We start from the raw sequence: 16553 nt of genomic DNA, 5'->3' as shown, positions 1-16553 counted from the left end.
AGAACTCCCTCAGTACTACCCCTCCGACAGTGCGGCGCTCGCTCAGTACTGCCCCTCTGACAGTGCGGCACTCCCTCAGTACTGCCCCTCTGACAGTGCGGCGCTCCCTCAGTACTGCCCCTCCGACAGTGCGGCACTCCCTCAGTACTGCCCCTCCGACAGTGCGGCACTCCCTCAGTACTGCCCCTCCAACACTCCCTCAGTACTGCCCCTCCGACAGTGCGGCACTCCCTCAGTACTGCACTGCTGTGTCAGCCTAGATTTCTGTGCTCACGTCTCTGGAGTGGGACTTGAACCCACACCCTTCTGACTCAGAGGTGAGTGTGCTACTCACTGAGCCACGGCCGACAGTCAGGTGATTAACGCTTCCCTTGACAGGCCAGCAACAGCTGAATGACTGTGGGTGATACAGACAGAGTGGGGCAGTGGGCAGAGAAACTGATTGAGAATGTTTGACCTCAGTCCTTTCGTTCTCAGGATATGAGCTCACGAGCAAGGCTGACATTTATTGCCCAGCCTAGTCGCCCTGAGAAGCTGGAGGTGGGCCTTCTCCAACCACTGCAGTCCTTCGCAGTGGCTTTATACAAGTCAGGGGCTCACTGGGCCAATTCACAAGCCAGTAAAGAAGCAAACACATTGGTGTGAGACTGGAGTCACGTATAGGCCAGACGGGGTCAGGATAGCAGGTTCCCTTCCCTAAAGGGCAGGAGTTGATTATTTGCAGCAATCCCACAGCTTCATGGTCACTTTTATTTCCAGGTTTTTACACTGAGTTCAAATGCTCAAACTGCCCTGGTGGGTTTTAACTCAGGTTCTGTGGATTACTGGTCCAGTAATATAACCACTACACCACTGTACCTCAGTGTTTCCCATCCATCTCTGCTCCATGGTGAAACCTGTACAAATCTTGTTTATCTCTGGCTCTGTCACCTCCACACTGGATTACACCAATATTCTCCTGGATGGTCTCCCACCCTTTGGCCTCCATAAACTCAGTTTATCTAAAACTCTGCTGCACACCTCCCTATCCTACACCAGTCCTGCTCGCCCATCGCTCGTGTCCTCACTGACCTATATTGCCTGCCAGTCCCACAATGTCTCAACAATATTCTCACCTTCATATTTAAATTCCCCCATGGCCTCGCCCCTCCCTATCACTGAATCTCTATGTTCCTCTTACTCTGGCATCTTGTGCATCGCCTCCTCTCTTTGCCACACCGATGGCAGCCATACCTTCAACCATCGAGGTCCTTCAAATATCCCTCCCTAAACCCTCGGCCACCTTTTCCTCCTTTGAGGCCCTCCTTAGACCGAGGTCTTTGACCAAGCTTGTGGTCACCCCCTCCTAATATCGCCTTCTTTGGCTCGATGTATGTTATCCCTCGCACCTCTGTGAAGCTCCTTGGGATGTTTCTCTACATTGAAGATGCTGTATAAATAGACAAGTTGTTGTTGTTGAGGCAGTAACAAGATCAAATGGCTGCATGTAGTATTTGAGCAGGTGTGGTATCAAAAGCTGACGTATCCTCATGTCAAGACGTCTTTAACCCTTTCAATGCAGCATCCCCGGAGAATTCTGTAATCCCTGCACTGCAATTGTTCAACATTTCATCTCACACACTGTCATTTACAATACTCAATGTTAAAATGGTACGGGGCTATCAGGAGTTGCTGTGTTCCTGTAATATTAATAGAATATAGATCATAAACTTATAAACAGTTATAAAACATTACTTATCCTCCCAATCTCTGAGCCACAGTCTCTACTTTACCTTTTTATGTATTTATCTCTTTAAATTGTCTTGTGTGTGTCGATCCCATTTATTGAGGACCACATTACTTTAAATCTCCACCTCATTGATTGGCCAATGAGCTGATTGGCCAATGAGCTGATTGGCAGCTGTATAAAAGGGGTGTGGGTTGGGGGCTGGTTATTATTGGACACAGATGGGCTTGCTGTGTTGACAGGGTGCTCTCTAAATGCTGGGTCCAGGATTGGCTGTTATAGGGAAGGTGAAATAGGAGGGGAAACAGATTGGGATTGGGATTGGGATTGGGATTGGGATTGGGATTGGGATTGGGATTGGGATTCTTTGCTCAATTTAGGTTTGGGGATTGAAGGAAAGCCTTTCTGGCCTCTTGCTCAGTCTGTTAAACCAGTTGAAGGTGTTGGGGCATAATGTTCCAGGCCTACAGCTGGAGTGGGAGTGAGGGGCCAAATGGCTTTTTCCTTGTTCCTGCTTAGATCTGTCTCTGTATTGTGAATTCTATAAATCCCCAATTTGTTGTGTGTGTGAGAGGGAGACTCTTGTCTGGTTGCAAGTTCAAACCTCACTCCAGGATTTCAGTGGATAATGTACACACTCCAGTACTGAGGGAATGTTGCATTGCTGTCCTTTGAATGAGGCATTAGACTTTGGGCTTGGCTGCCTGTTTAGGGGGATATAAATGCTCCAACAGCACTATCTGTAGAACTGGGAGTTTGCATCGTGACCTCCACTACCAACCCTTAAAGTTAAATCAATTGTTTGTGGAACCTGGGCAGCTGCCCCATGAACCCCCATAATGTGATTATTGTGCTCAGCACCACAAGGAGTGCTCGAGACCAATAACACATGCACTGGAGGGGATGCTCTATCAGCACCAGGGTGAAAAGCATAGGATATAGTGGGAGGAGGCTTGTGTGGAACATTGACCAGAGGGGCCGAATGGTCTGTTTCTCTGCTGCACATTCTATAATAATGTGATTCTATAATCCTGAGTCTCCCGTTGCTTTCAGCAGCTAACAGGGTCACATCGCTGCTGCCTCTCCTCCCACTTGGTTTTCAAACATCAGCTGAGCAAATGTGAATAATGTGCTGCTGTTATTGTTTGGTTCTGTTTTAAACCAGTGCAGTGGAAGCCTTTAAACAAAGGTCTAATGAATAACCTGGAATAGTGCAGTGACCTCTGAGAACAAATTCCTCCATCTCAGTTTTAAATTAAGATCATGCCCCCTAGTTCTAGTCTCTCCTATTAGTGGAAGCATCCTCTCTGCATCCACCTTGTCAAGCCCCCTCATAATCTTATACGTTTTGATAAGATCACCTCTCATTCTTCTGAATTCCAATAGGTAGAGGCCCAACCTCCTCAACCTTTCCTCATAAGTCAACCCCCTCACCCCATCCCTGGAATCAACCGAGTGAACTTTCTCTGAACTGCCTCCAAAGCAAGTATATCCTTTCGTAAATATGAAAACCAAAACTGCACGCAGTATTCCAGGTGTGGCCTCACCAATACCCTGTATAACTGTAGCAAGACTTCCCTGCTTTTATACTCCATCCCCTTTGCAATAAAGGCCAAGATTCCATTGGCCTTCCTGATCACTTGCTGTACCCACATACTATCCTTCTGTGTTTCATGCACAAGTAACCCCCATGATGTAGTGGATATGGATTTTAGAAATGCTTTTGAGAAGATCCCACATGGCAGATGAAAGTAAAAGCCCATGGGATCCAGGGCAAAGTGGCAAATTGCATTTAAAATTGGCTCAGAGGCAGGAAGCAAAGGGTAATGGTTGATGGATGTTTCCTGTGGGGTTCTGCAGGGCTGTGCTAGGCCCCTTGATTTTTGTGGTGTGTATATATAAATGACTTGGACTTGAATGTAGGGGGTATGATTAAGAAGTTTGCAGATGACACTAAAATAGGCTGTGTGGTTGATAATGAAGAAGAAAGCTGAAGGAAAATATCAATGGACTGGTCAGGTGGGCCGAACAGTGTCAAATGGAATTCAAACGGATAAGTGTGAGGTAATGCATTTGGGGAGGTCTAACAAGGCAAGGGAATACACATTAAATGGTACGACACTGAAAAGTGTAGAGGAACAATGGGACCTTTGAGTGCAAGTCCACAGATCCCTGAATATAGCAGGCCAGGTAGCTATGGTGGTTAAGAAGGCAAATGGAATATTTGCTTTTATTAGTTGAGGCATATGGAACACGAGAGCAAGGAGGTTATGCTTGAACTGTATAAAACACTGGTTAGGCCACAGCTGGAGTACTGCGTGCAGTTCTGGTCACCACATTACAGGAAAGATGTGATTGCACTGGAAAGGGTACAGAGGAGATTTGCAATGTTGCCTGGATGGGAGAATTTTGGTTATGAGGAAAGATTGGAGATGCTGGGTCTGTTTTCTTTGGAACAGAGGAGGCTGAGGGGAGACCTGATTGAGGTGTATAAAATTATGAGGGGCCTGGATAGAGTTGATAGGAAGGACCAGGATGCATACATTTAAAGTAAATGGGGGGGAGGTTTAGAGGAGATATCAGGGGAAATGTCTTCACCCAGAGGTTGGTGGGGGTCTGGAACTCACTGCCTGAAAGGGTTGTAGAAAGCCTCTCTGCATTTAAAAAAAAACTTGAATGTGCTGTGCTTAAAATGCTGTGTCCTACAGGGCTAAGGACCAAGAGCTGGAAAGTGGGATTAGGCTGGATAGCTCTTGGTCAGCTGGCATGGACACGATGGGCCGAAATGGCCGCTTTCCATGATGTAAATTTCTATGTTTCTATGAAATGAGCTAGGTTGCAGATCAGCCATGATCTAATTGAATGATGGAACAGGCACGAGGGGTTCAATGCCCTCCTCCTGATCCTATGTTGCTGTGAGTGGCTCCTCTCCTGACTCTCAAGCCTTTCCACCACCTACAAGCCACAAGTCAGGAGAGTGAAGGAATACTCTTCACTTGCCTGGGTGAATGCAGCTACAACACTCTAGAAGTTCGACATCATCCAGGACACAGCAATCTGCTCAATCAGCACCCCATTCATTGGCTTAAACATCCACCTCCTCCACCAGTGGCACACTGTGGCAGCAGTGTGTACTATTTACAGGATGCACTGTAAAAACTCGCCAAGGTTTCTTCAGCAGCACCAAACCTGTGACCTCTACCACCTCGAAGGACAATGGCAGCAGGCGCGTGGGAACACCATCAGCTCCAAGTTCCCCTCCAAGTCACACACCATCCTGACTTGGAAATATATCGGCCGTTCCTTCATTGTCGCTGGAGCAAAATCCTGGAACTCCCTCCCTAACAGCACTGTGGGAGCACCTTCACCACACAGACTGCAGCGGTTCAAGAAGGCGGCTCACCACCACCTTCTCATGGGCAGTTGGGGGGGCAATAAATGTGGGCCTTCTCAGCAACGCCCACATCCCATGACTTAATTTAAATTTTTTAATAGATTTTAGGGGTTTGTGATGGTGACCAACATTTGCATAAACTGGTTCAATGAATAAGAATTAGCTGCAGCCCATCCATTGTAAGTATAGTGTGGCACTGGTGATTCTTAGCTCAGGTCAGTGATATGAAGGACTAGACAGGACACAATTCATGGTACGGCTAAAGTCTACTTTATTCCATTACATCTACACATACAGTGATAGTCCAATATATCAGTTTAATATCATTGAAATGTAACTGCAGTTCAGAATTACAGCACCACCGTGACAGCTGGGCTCAGCCTAACATACAATAACAGTAAACACTGATTTCCAGGAGTGTGTGCCTTTAGTTTCTACAACAAGGTAACTGGAATCAATTGTATCTTCAGCTTTAAATCATTTTCTAATGTTGGTGTAAAGACATTCAAACCGACCAACTAACAGTAAGTGGTTGCGTCTCTCGGTACAGTGCACTGACTCAGACTTCAGCACGCTTCTTTCTTCCTCTTTCCCTGGATTCCAGTTAACACTTTGCACCGACTTACACTGACACATCAACATTTCTTATACTTACTAACATTTACCTCCATTATACTGTTGCATTATTTTGTTCTGCTACAACTAAACATGAACCGATGAACTGAACTAACCTAGAAAGCTTAACTTATCAAAACTTGTGTTTTACTCCAAGCAATCTAACCAATCAATAATTTCTGATCTAAATTGGGGTTCCATTAACAACACACATGCACCTGTATCTGTTCAGCTGAATGGTTAATATATTTTCCCTATATGGGATATTTGTTTAATTAAAAGTTACGTGTTATTTACAGAGCTGTTCCAAGGGGTAATTAGCGGTGGAGACAAATTAAGGCTGGATCCCCAATTGAGCACTCACCACACAGAATGGCACTTGCAGGGTGTGCTCGTCCATCATTTATATCGATGGGTGGGCTGTCTAGGCATGTGGCCTTGCAATTTCCCAACCAGTGTTCCCTGTGAGTGCTGCCCCACATCAGGAGTGCCGGATTGGGGAATCAGCCCGCGTGTTCTTGCCTGGTTCAGATCCCTTGCTCATCAGTTAGCCCTATGTAGGTTCTGTTACATCTTCTTCTACATGAAGATGATCAACAGAGCCCAATGATTCCTTGAACAGAGGCAGAAGGTCATGCTTGGATAATGGAGATGTGAGGATGGACAGGTACTCTGGGGCTTTAGTCGGTGACCTCTGGATCAGAGTGTGTTTCTGCAGAACTTCCTTCAGGAGATTAATCGGACAGAGTCCGTGGGTTTGTAGACTACAGTTTCTGTGGAAGGAGTATTTTGATGGGATGAATTTCTATTCCCCAGCAAATGGTTTCTTATGATCTAATTGTTTATTGATTTGCAGAATGAAAGGAACAGTTTTTTGCACCATTGTGACGATGTCCTTGTCACTAGTTAGAAACACAAAAGGCCACTTGGCCCATCAAGGCCATTCCTTTCATGGCTCTTGCAAGACCAGTTCAATCATGGTTCCTCTCTCACCCAAGATCTCTACACTCTCCTCCTAATCTCCATGTGAATCACACAGGTCCACAGTCTACTGATAATGTTCACACCAAAAGATTGAATTATCCAGTAATTTCAGTTAAGCAATTTTGAAATACAGAAATTATTGATTGGTTAGATCACATCAGATATTGATTGAATTCCTTTTAAAAGGTATGAATTAACCCTGAATCAATTACCATCTCTGGACTTATATATCCAACCTCCTGTGGGAAAAGCTTGAAAAGTTTGGTGTTGAGAAAGCATTTGATCAAAACATCGAGTATCTAGCAATTAGTGCTGAACCCACTGTGAACCACACTTCTCCCGTTACTTTGTTGTGTTGTCTCTGGTGTCTCCCTTCTCCCCCTCCAAATCAGCGTTTAACTCTGGCAGAGTGAGTGAGCTCACAGGAGGAACTGGCACAAAGCACCGAATCCTCAAAATAACAGCACAAAGAGCTCAAATAACAGCATTGAGCCCACTCCTGTGCCAGAACTGCTTCTAAATGGCCTCCTCTCCTTCCTGGGTTCTTGTTCCTTCACCCCCTCCCTCAATCCCCCCTCACCGCCTCCCTCAATCCCCCCTCACCGTATCCCTCAATCCCCCCTCACCGTATCCCTCAATCACCCCTCATGGTATCCCTCAAACCCCCCTCACTCCGTCCCTCAATCCCCCTTCACCGCCTCCCTCAATCCCCCCCTCACCCCGTCCCTCAATGCCCCCTCACCGAGTCCCTTAATCCCCCCTCACCGCCTCCCTCAATCCCCCCCTCACCGCCTCCCTCAATCCCCCCTCACCGTGTCCCTCAATCCCCCCTCACCGCCTCCCTCAATCCCCCCTCACCCCGTCCCTCAATCCCCCCTCACCCCGTCCCTCAATCCCCCCCTCACCGTGTCCCTTAATCCCCCCTCACCGCCTCCCTCAATCCCCCCCTCACCCCGTCCCTCAATCCCCCCTCACCGTATCCCTCAATCACCCCTCACCGCCTCCCTCAATCCCCCCTCACCATATCCCTCAATCCCCCCCTCACTGTATCCCTCAATCCCCCCTCACCCCCTCCCTCAATCACCCCTCACCGCCTCCCTCAATCCCCCCCCACTGTATCCCTCAATCCCCCCCTCGCCGTGTCCCTCAATCACCCCTCGCCCCGTCCCTCAATCCCCCCTCACCGTATCCCTCAATCACCCCTCACCCCCTCCCTCAATCCCCCCTCACCGCCTCCCTCAATCCCCCCTCACCGTATCCCTCAATCCCCCCTCACCATGTCCCTCAAACCCCCCTCACCCCGTCCCTCAATCCCCCCTCACCGTGTCCCTCAATCCCCCCTCACCCCGTCCCTTAATCCCCCCTCACCGCCTCCCTCAATCCCCCCCTCACCCCGTCCCTCAATCCCCCCTCACCGTATCCCTCAATCACCCCTCACCGCCTCCCTCAATCCCCCCTCACCATATCCCTCAATCCCCCCCTCACTGTATCCCTCAATCCCCCCTCACCCCCTCCCTCAATCACCCCTCACCGCCTCCCTCAATCCCCCCCACTGTATCCCTCAATCCCCCACTCGCCGTGTCCCTCAATCACCCCTCGCCCCGTCCCTCAATCCCCCCTCACCGTATCCCTCAATCACCCCTCACCCCCTCCCTCAATCCCCCCTCACCGCCTCCCTCAATCCCCCCTCACCGTATCCCTCAATCCCCCCTCACCATGTCCCTCAAACCCCCCTCACCCCGTCCCTCAATCCCCCCTCACCGTGTCCCTCAATCCCCCCTCACCCCGTCCCTCAATCCCCCCCTCACCGTGTCCCTTAATCCCCCTTCACCGCCTCCCTCAATCCCCCCCTCACCCCGTCCCTCAATGCCCCCTCACCGTGTCCCTCAATCTCCCCTCACCGCCTCCCTCAATCCCCCCTCACCCCGTCCCTCAATCCCCCCTCACCGTGTCCCTTAATCCCCCCTCACCGCCTCCCTCAATCCCCCCCTCACCGTCTCCCTCAAATCCCCCTCACCGTGTCCCTCAATCCCCCCTCACCGCCTCCCTCAATCCCCCCTCACCCCCTCCCTCAATCCCCCCTCACCGCCTCCCTCAATCCCCCCTCACCGTATCCCTCAATCCCCCCTCACCATGTCCCTCAAACCCCCCTCACCCCGTCCCTCAATGCCCCCTCACCGTGTCCCTTAATCCCCCCTCACCGCCTCCCTCAATCCCCCCCTCACCGTCTCCCTCAATCCCCCCTCACCGTGTCCCTCAATCCCCCCTCACTGCCTCCCTCAATCCCCCCCTCACCCCGTCCCTCAATCCCCCCTCACCCCGTCCCTCAATCCCCCCCTCACCGTGTCCCTTAATCCCCCCTCACCGCCTCCCTCAATCCCCCCCTCACCCCGTCCCTCAATCCCCCCTCACCGTATCCCTCAATCACCCCTCACCGCCTCCCTCAATCCCCCCTCACCATATCCCTCAATCCCCCCCTCACTGTATCCCTCAATCCCCCCTCACCCCCTCCCTCAATCACCCCTCACCGCCTCCCTCAATCCCCCCCACTGTATCCCTCAATCCCCCCCTCGCCGTGTCCCTCAATCACCCCTCGCCCCGTCCCTCAATCCCCCCTCACCGTATCCCTCAATCACCCCTCACCCCCTCCCTCAATCCCCCCTCACCGCCTCCCTCAATCCCCCCTCACCGTATCCCTCAATCCCCCCTCACCATGTCCCTCAAACCCCCCTCACCCCGTCCCTCAATCCCCCCTCACCGTGTCCCTCAATCCCCCCTCACCCCGTCCCTTAATCCCCCCTCACCGCCTCCCTCAATCCCCCCCTCACCCTGTCCCTCAATCCCCCCTCACCGTATCCCTCAATCACCCCTCACCGCCTCCCTCAATCCCCCCTCACCATATCCCTCAATCCCCCCCTCACTGTATCCCTCAATCCCCCCTCACCCCCTCCCTCAATCACCCCTCACCGCCTCCCTCAATCCCTCCCCACTGTATCCCTCAATCCCCCCCTCACCGTGTCCCTCAATCACCCCTCGCCCCGTCCCTCAATCCCCCCTCACCGTATCCCTCAATCACCCCTCACCCCCTCCCTCAATCCCCCCTCACCGCCTCCCTCAATCCCCCCTCACCGTATCCCTCAATCCCCCCTCACCATGTCCCTCAAACCCCCCTCACCCCATCCCTCAATCCCCCCTCACCGTGTCCCTCAATCCCCCCTCACCCCGTCCCTCAATCCCCCCCTCACCGTGTCCCTCAATCCCCCCTCACCATGTCCCTTAATCCCCCTTCACCGCCTCCCTCAATCCCCCCCTCACCCCGTCCCTCAATGCCCCCTCACCGTGTCCCTCAATCTCCCCTCACCGCCTCCCTCAATCCCCCCTCACCCCGTCCCTCAATCCCCCCTCACCGTGTCCCTTAATCCCCCCTCACCGCCTCCCTCAATCCCCCCCTCACCGTCTCCCTCAAATCCCCCTCACCGTGTCCCTCAATCCCCCCTCACCGCCTCCCTCAATCCCCCCCTCACCCCGTCCCTCAATCCCCCCCTCACCGTGTCCCTCAATCCCCCCTCACCGCCTCCCTCAATCCCCCCTCACCCCATCCCTCAATCCCCCCTCACCGTGTCCCTTAATCCCCCCTCACCGTGTCCCTTAATCCCCCCTCACCCCCTCCCTGAATCCCCCCTCACCCCCTCCCTGAATCCCCCCTCACCGCCTCCCTCAATCCCCCCTCACCGTATCCCTCAATCTCCCCTCACCGTATCCCTCAATCCCCCCTCACCGTGTCCCTCAATCCCCCCCTCACCCCGTCCCTCAATCCCCCCTCACCGCGTCCCTCAATCCCTCCTCACCCCGTCCCTCAATCCCCCCTCACCGTGTCCCTTAATCCCCCCTCACCGTGTCCCTTAATCCCCCCTCACCGTCTCCCTCAATCCCCCCCTCACCCCGTCCCTCAATCCCCCCTCACCCCGTCCCTCAATCCCCCCTCACCCTGTCCCTCAATCCCCCCTCACCCCGTCCCTCAATCCCCCCTCACCCCGTCCCTCAATCCCCCCTCACCGTGTCCCTTAATCCCCCCTCACCGCCTCCCTCAATCCCCCCCTCACCCCGTCCCTCAATTCCCCCCTCACCCCGTCCCTCAATCCCCCCTCACCGTGTCCCTCAATCCCCACCTCACCCCGTCCCTCAATCCCCCCCTCACCCCATCCCTCAATCCCCCCTCACCGTGTCCCTTAATCCCCCCTCACCGCCTCTCTCAATCCCCCCCTCACCGTGTCCCTCAATCCCCACCTCACCCCGTCCCTCAATCCCCCCCTCACCCCGTCCCTCAATCCCCCCTCACCGTGTCCCTTAATCCCCCCTCACCGCCTCCCTCAATCCCCCCCTCACCCCGTCCCTCAATCCCCCCTCACCCACCTCCCTCAATCCCCCCACCATCTGCCTGATCACTTTCCAGAACCATACCTGACTGTCTCCTGACCCTATTTCTAATGTCCCCTCACTGTCTTTCCCCAGTATCTTATTCCTCAACTCAATTATCCTTTAGGTGAAAACATTTCTCCTAATCTTTAATTTAAGGTCTGTTATTTGAATTGTTACTAGAGTGAAATTTTAGCCTGGTTTCCACATACATTCTGTAATTTCTAATTGAGTGGAGATGTTTTCATTGTCTCGCTCTAACTGAGCGGTGTCATTTAACGGGATCCTACAGAGACTGAATATTCGTGTGATATGTTTTGTTCAGATCTTCCCTCACTTTATCCCATTCAATGTTCCAAGCAGTGCCAATCTTTGCAGGTTTCGCCCCATATCTGTCAGCAAACTCCTGATTGAAAGTGTGGAAAACCTTTTTCCAATAGGATGCTGCTTCTGCAGAGAGCTCCCGTTGGATAATCCAGGATTTGTAGTAATCATTAACTGTTTGGTAATCCTTGTAGGGTATGTACTTCTGATTTGTGTCTTTATTTTGGAATGTACAGTTGCTCGCGACTGAAGCTGTGCAAATATCCATTACAAGATGGTTGCTATCATTCCATCGATAACTGTTGAGTCCTTCGGGTCTGTGCTGGTTACTAAAATGCTGCTGGTGTTTAGGCGTCTCTGAATCACAGAAAACTCCACAGAAAGGACATTTCTTTGTGCAACAGATTAACCCTTTAAGCAGCTCCTTGTTCGGTTTGACGGATAACGTTTTAATCTTTGCTTCAACATCCCAACCTGTTACCTCATTGGGGAGAAACTTCTCTTCCTCTGCAATAGACGATAGAACGGCTTCTGCAAATTTCTTGGCATTGCTGTCGGTCGGGAATAGAACGAGTTTCATCTCATCTTTGGACATCGCGATTCTTGTCTTTAACTTTTCAACAAATAAATCAAGGAAGCTCTGAGCATTTCCAGAAACATTCTGGGCCACTGCATCTCTGACAACCGCTTTAGCCTGATCAGTGATCTCTGTGAGGATTTCTTTAGCTAGATGTGTAAAGGTGATCTCTCCTTCACGTTGTGTTTTGCAGTGTGCAATGACCTGATCGTGGAGCCAGTTGTTGGCGAAATTCTCAAAGTCACTGATATATCTGTAATATTCTTCAAAGCTGTTCCTTTGTTTTAAATGGACCAGAATCGCCACAGTGAAGTTATTGTGGAGTTTGTACTTTCCCTCAGGATCGTTTCTTTTCATATCATCCACGATTTTCAGGCCGAGATTCTTGAGCGTGGCGTCTCTGAGAGCTGGCAGGAATCAAGATTTCACAAATCGTTCCGCTTGTCTCTGATTCTGATCCTGCTCTGTATAAATATCCATGAAGAGATCAAAGTATTTGTCTTTCATGTTTTGCAGCCTCCTCCGTGGGTCGTGTGTGTTGATAAATCTGGTTTGCATGGCCTTGAATCTTGGTGCAGCGTAACTGCACATGTGAAGTTTAAACTCCGCCCTGAAAATCTCACTCATTGTAAACTTCGGATCTAAAATGTTGTTCATGTTTTCCTCTATGTAATTCAAAAATGTAATACAATATTTACTATCATAATCCGTGTCCATTGTTGTATTGTGATCGATGTTCTGCCTGCATTTAGTCTCCAGTGACTTTGATATTATTCCTGCTCGGTGAAGATCTGATGGTTGGACAGATCTGGATATTCTCTTAACCTTGGTCATCAGTGACACGTCGATGTGTTTCTCTACAATCTGAAAGCTGCGGGTCCCTAGCTCAGACAGAGATTTACTTTTCAGTCTTTCGGTAATCACTCTCCCTTGTGTTTTTGTGTTCTCTCTCACAAGATTTTCAATCTCCACGTCAATGTTTGTCACTGTGCAGGGCTGGTAGTCCAGTTGAGAGAGTGTATCGCACCACATCTTTTCAAAGGCATCCTTCACTTCCCCATCACTTAACACCTGCGGCTTTCCTTTACACTTCAGTAAAAGCTCCTTGACTTGTTCTTCAATCTTCTTGCTACATTCATTCCAAATATCATCCACTCTCTGTAATCCCACACGTCTATTGACAGTGTCCTTACATTTCTGTATTGAATAGCCTTGAAGGTCTTCGCATAAAGTGGAAATGTTCAGTTTGAATTGCTCCCTGTATTTCTCCATCAGCTGTGCGTTATCAGCCCCACTTTCAAAGTGAGCTTTTAGTTCATCGAGAGTGTCAGACATCCTTTGGTTAATCTTTGTGCTGATCTCCAAGCCCAGTATTGAGAGCAGTTGGTTGAGATCACCTTTAGCATTATTTATTCTGTTTTCACTCTCATTGGTCCAGGTATATACGAAATTGCGGATCTTCCATTCCCAGTGTTTGTACTTCATGGAGAGCTGGTTGTAAGCCTCAGCGACCAAACTATTTTGGAAGCTGAAAATGAAATTCTCATTTTTCACCTGGTCCCAAAGCCCAGACATCCATTTGATAAAGTCTGGAATTGTTAAAGCTCTTTGAGATTGACTGCGTTTTACTAAACATTGAATGAGACACTTCTTCAGTTCAAAGACATGTTCACTGTAGCCAGTGCTCACTGCAGCCATCGGAGGGGTGCCGTGCCACAGACCAGGGATGTACCAATTGTTCTTATCAGGGTCATAGTCCATCACATCACAGAACGTTACTCGGTCTAACTTCTCCAGTTTAGCCGCAGCCTCTGTCATCTTATCCAGCTGTTCCAGTAGTTTTTGCCGACCCCTCAGGTTCTGATCATGCGCACACACATCTCCAACATTCTGGTGGACAAATTGGCAGTTTGGCCCTTTCCCTGTTTGCCTCATGCGGATTAAGGAATGAACGACAATCTGCAAAACATCTTTCATCTCTGTGGGATTCTCCATGCCTATATTTACTAAAGTTAAATTGCTTAATCCAATGACGAATGTCGCCAGCTCATTGTCGTGCTCGTAACTGTCTGTGAGTGTTGCGAGTTCTGGCGCTTTCAGCCCCTCCGTGTCAATCACCAGGATGAAATCACAGCCCAGCTCTGCTACCAGGGGCCCTGTGACTTTGATCAACTGCATGAAGGCTCCTCGAGTACATCGGCCACTACTCACAGCAAACTGCAACCCAAACATTGTATTTAGGAGTGTGGACTTTCCTGTGCTCTGGACACCAATCACTGTCAGCACAAAGACACGGGAAGCAGTTCCCACCTTCTGGGCCACAGCATTCAGTACGGCAGTGACCCACTGAACGGGAATATTGGAAACATCTCCATCAATAAGCTCCAGTGGGAACCCATCCAGCAATAGTTCAGCAGCAACACCTGGTAAACTCAGTACATTCGGATCTACCTTGCTCTCTGATCTGCTCTTACCTGGTGTCACTGAAACCTCATAAACCTGGCCGAGTTCCCGCATGAAATGCTCAAGTCCGAGGGAACTGTCAGACATCTTCTGATCCAAGGCTTTCAGCTCACTCACCTTCTGCTTTGAGTCTTCGCACAGCTTTTTATAACTGCTACGCAATGTTGACATAATTTCTATCGATTTCCTGTCCAGATCCAGCTTCAGCCATTGTAGGACAAAGGCCCGCTCAACCCCATCAGTTGTTGTCAGTACTTTAATAAACTGCTGCAGCTCTTCCGACATTTGCTGCTTGAACTGAGCTTCCCGGATTCCTTGCTTCTTTTGGTCCAGCTCATGCTTATATTCCTCTGTGGACTTGTTCCCACGGCGTTTCATGCGAGACTTCTCTTTCTCAGCTTCAGACCAGTCTTGCCAGGGCTTACCATGAAAGGGTAATGCTCTCCGTTTATACCCAGGAATGTCTCCAGGGTTAAGTCCTCTCAATATATCGGAGGCCAGTTGTTTGGCTTGTTGTATTTTCGGATGATGTTCATCGACCTGAATCCCACTTTTCCTCGCAATATCAGCCATTTGCTCCTGGTTCAGGAAGGTCTGCTCTCCTTTTCCAATTGGAATTATTTGTTTTATTTGGGAACGAAGATTTCCCACAAGTTTTGCATCATTTATATTTGTCCGAACAATGCATTGTTGAGGTTTTAACTTCAGATCTTTGAACAATTTCATTGTCTGCTCCGGGGTTATCCTTTGCTGCTTGCTGTGGGAGTTTATTATGAGAAAGAATTTTGCTGGTGACTGTGCGAGAGAAGTGAGGAATTCTCTTTCCTTCTCACCAATAACATCAATGAAAATAAAGAGAGCAGCGGAGACTTTCGCGAGAAACCGAGTGTTTCTCTGGTGAGTTTCAGCATCGCCTCGGAGATTAATGAAGGCAGCAGCCTCCGGGAATATGTCCAAATCGCTTTTCCCAGAAGGAAGATACCAGCAGATCTCAGCTAGTCCATCGGATATTCCACGGGGCACATTCCCATATTCCATCTCAGAGTGCAGGAAGATATTCTGCTGCTGCTGTGTCTGGCTCAAGGTAAGGTTGAGGATTCTGGATTTGGAGATACTGCACCTTCCGAGTCTGATGAAGGAAACGGTCGGCATGGCTGCAGTCACAATGGTCTCCTGCACAAAGCTTGTACAGGATTTTGGGCACCACGTTTTAACAAGAGACCTCGTGGCCCAGAGGAGAAGGGTGGCACCAGGCCCATCTGTGGAACCCCTCTGCTGATCTGTGTTATAACTGATCCCGTCTGGCTGCAGGAAAGGCAGTGCAAACTGGCACAGAGACATCTTCAGCATCAGCTCCTGCTGCAGGAAGCAGTCCGCACAGAGGAAAATGGCAGTGATGATATCTAGAGGATTAATCCCAGAAATCTGTGTGTCTTTCGATTCAAAGAAACCACTGAAATTATCATCAGTCTCACCTTCGAATTGTTGAGCGAGTGCCCATTCGGGATTCCTCGCTGTTGAGTTGGCCGAAAGGATTCTTCGGAGAAAACGCCAAGGGATATCTTTCGGCTGAGTTGGTTTATTGACCTTCAGTTTATCCCAACTAATCTCCCGCATGTAATTTAGTGACAGTTTGTGAGGATAATAATCTTGTAATCCCAAATCATTAACAATTTGGGGCGGGCTATCATTTGGGAACATGTTTGATTATTCAGTACAGTCACTGGGAGAATGTGAGTGCCTTTTGATAGTATTCTCCCGGCAAAACTAATATCCTAACAAAGATTCCTTTGTGCACGAGGCTACCTGTTCATCAGTTCAGCTTAGGACCTGTAAAGCCCTCTCCATTTCCTTCGAAGCAGTCTGAAAATGTTCCAAGCTTTGTTCCCTGTGATTCCCAGAGGGTGTGGATTCGTTCCGTGATTCCCAGGGGGCCCGGGTTTGTTCCCTGTGATTCCCAGGGGGCCCGGGTTTGTTCCCTGTGATTCCCAGGGGGCCCGGGTTCGTTTCCTGTGATTCCCAGAGGGCCCGGGTTTGTTCCCTGTGATTCCCAG

The 16553-nt window shown here is 50.0% G+C and overlaps 1 protein-coding gene across 1 annotated transcript; it reads right to left on the bottom strand.

The window, feature by feature from the left end:
* Positions 1 to 11150: 11150 nt before the first annotated feature.
* On the bottom strand, positions 11151 to 16334 carry LOC139229288 (up-regulator of cell proliferation-like). The gene is given in 1 exon segment (XM_070860965.1): positions 11151 to 16334. A coding segment is annotated over 1 exon segment (4779 nt). The 5' UTR covers positions 16201 to 16334; the 3' UTR covers positions 11151 to 11421.
* Between the last annotated feature and the right edge of the window lie 219 nt (positions 16335 to 16553).

Source organism: Pristiophorus japonicus, chromosome 2 (genome assembly GCF_044704955.1).
Source record: "Pristiophorus japonicus isolate sPriJap1 chromosome 2, sPriJap1.hap1, whole genome shotgun sequence".
NCBI lineage: Eukaryota > Metazoa > Chordata > Chondrichthyes > Pristiophoridae > Pristiophorus > Pristiophorus japonicus.
This window is presented reverse-complemented; position numbering and strand designations above follow the sequence as displayed.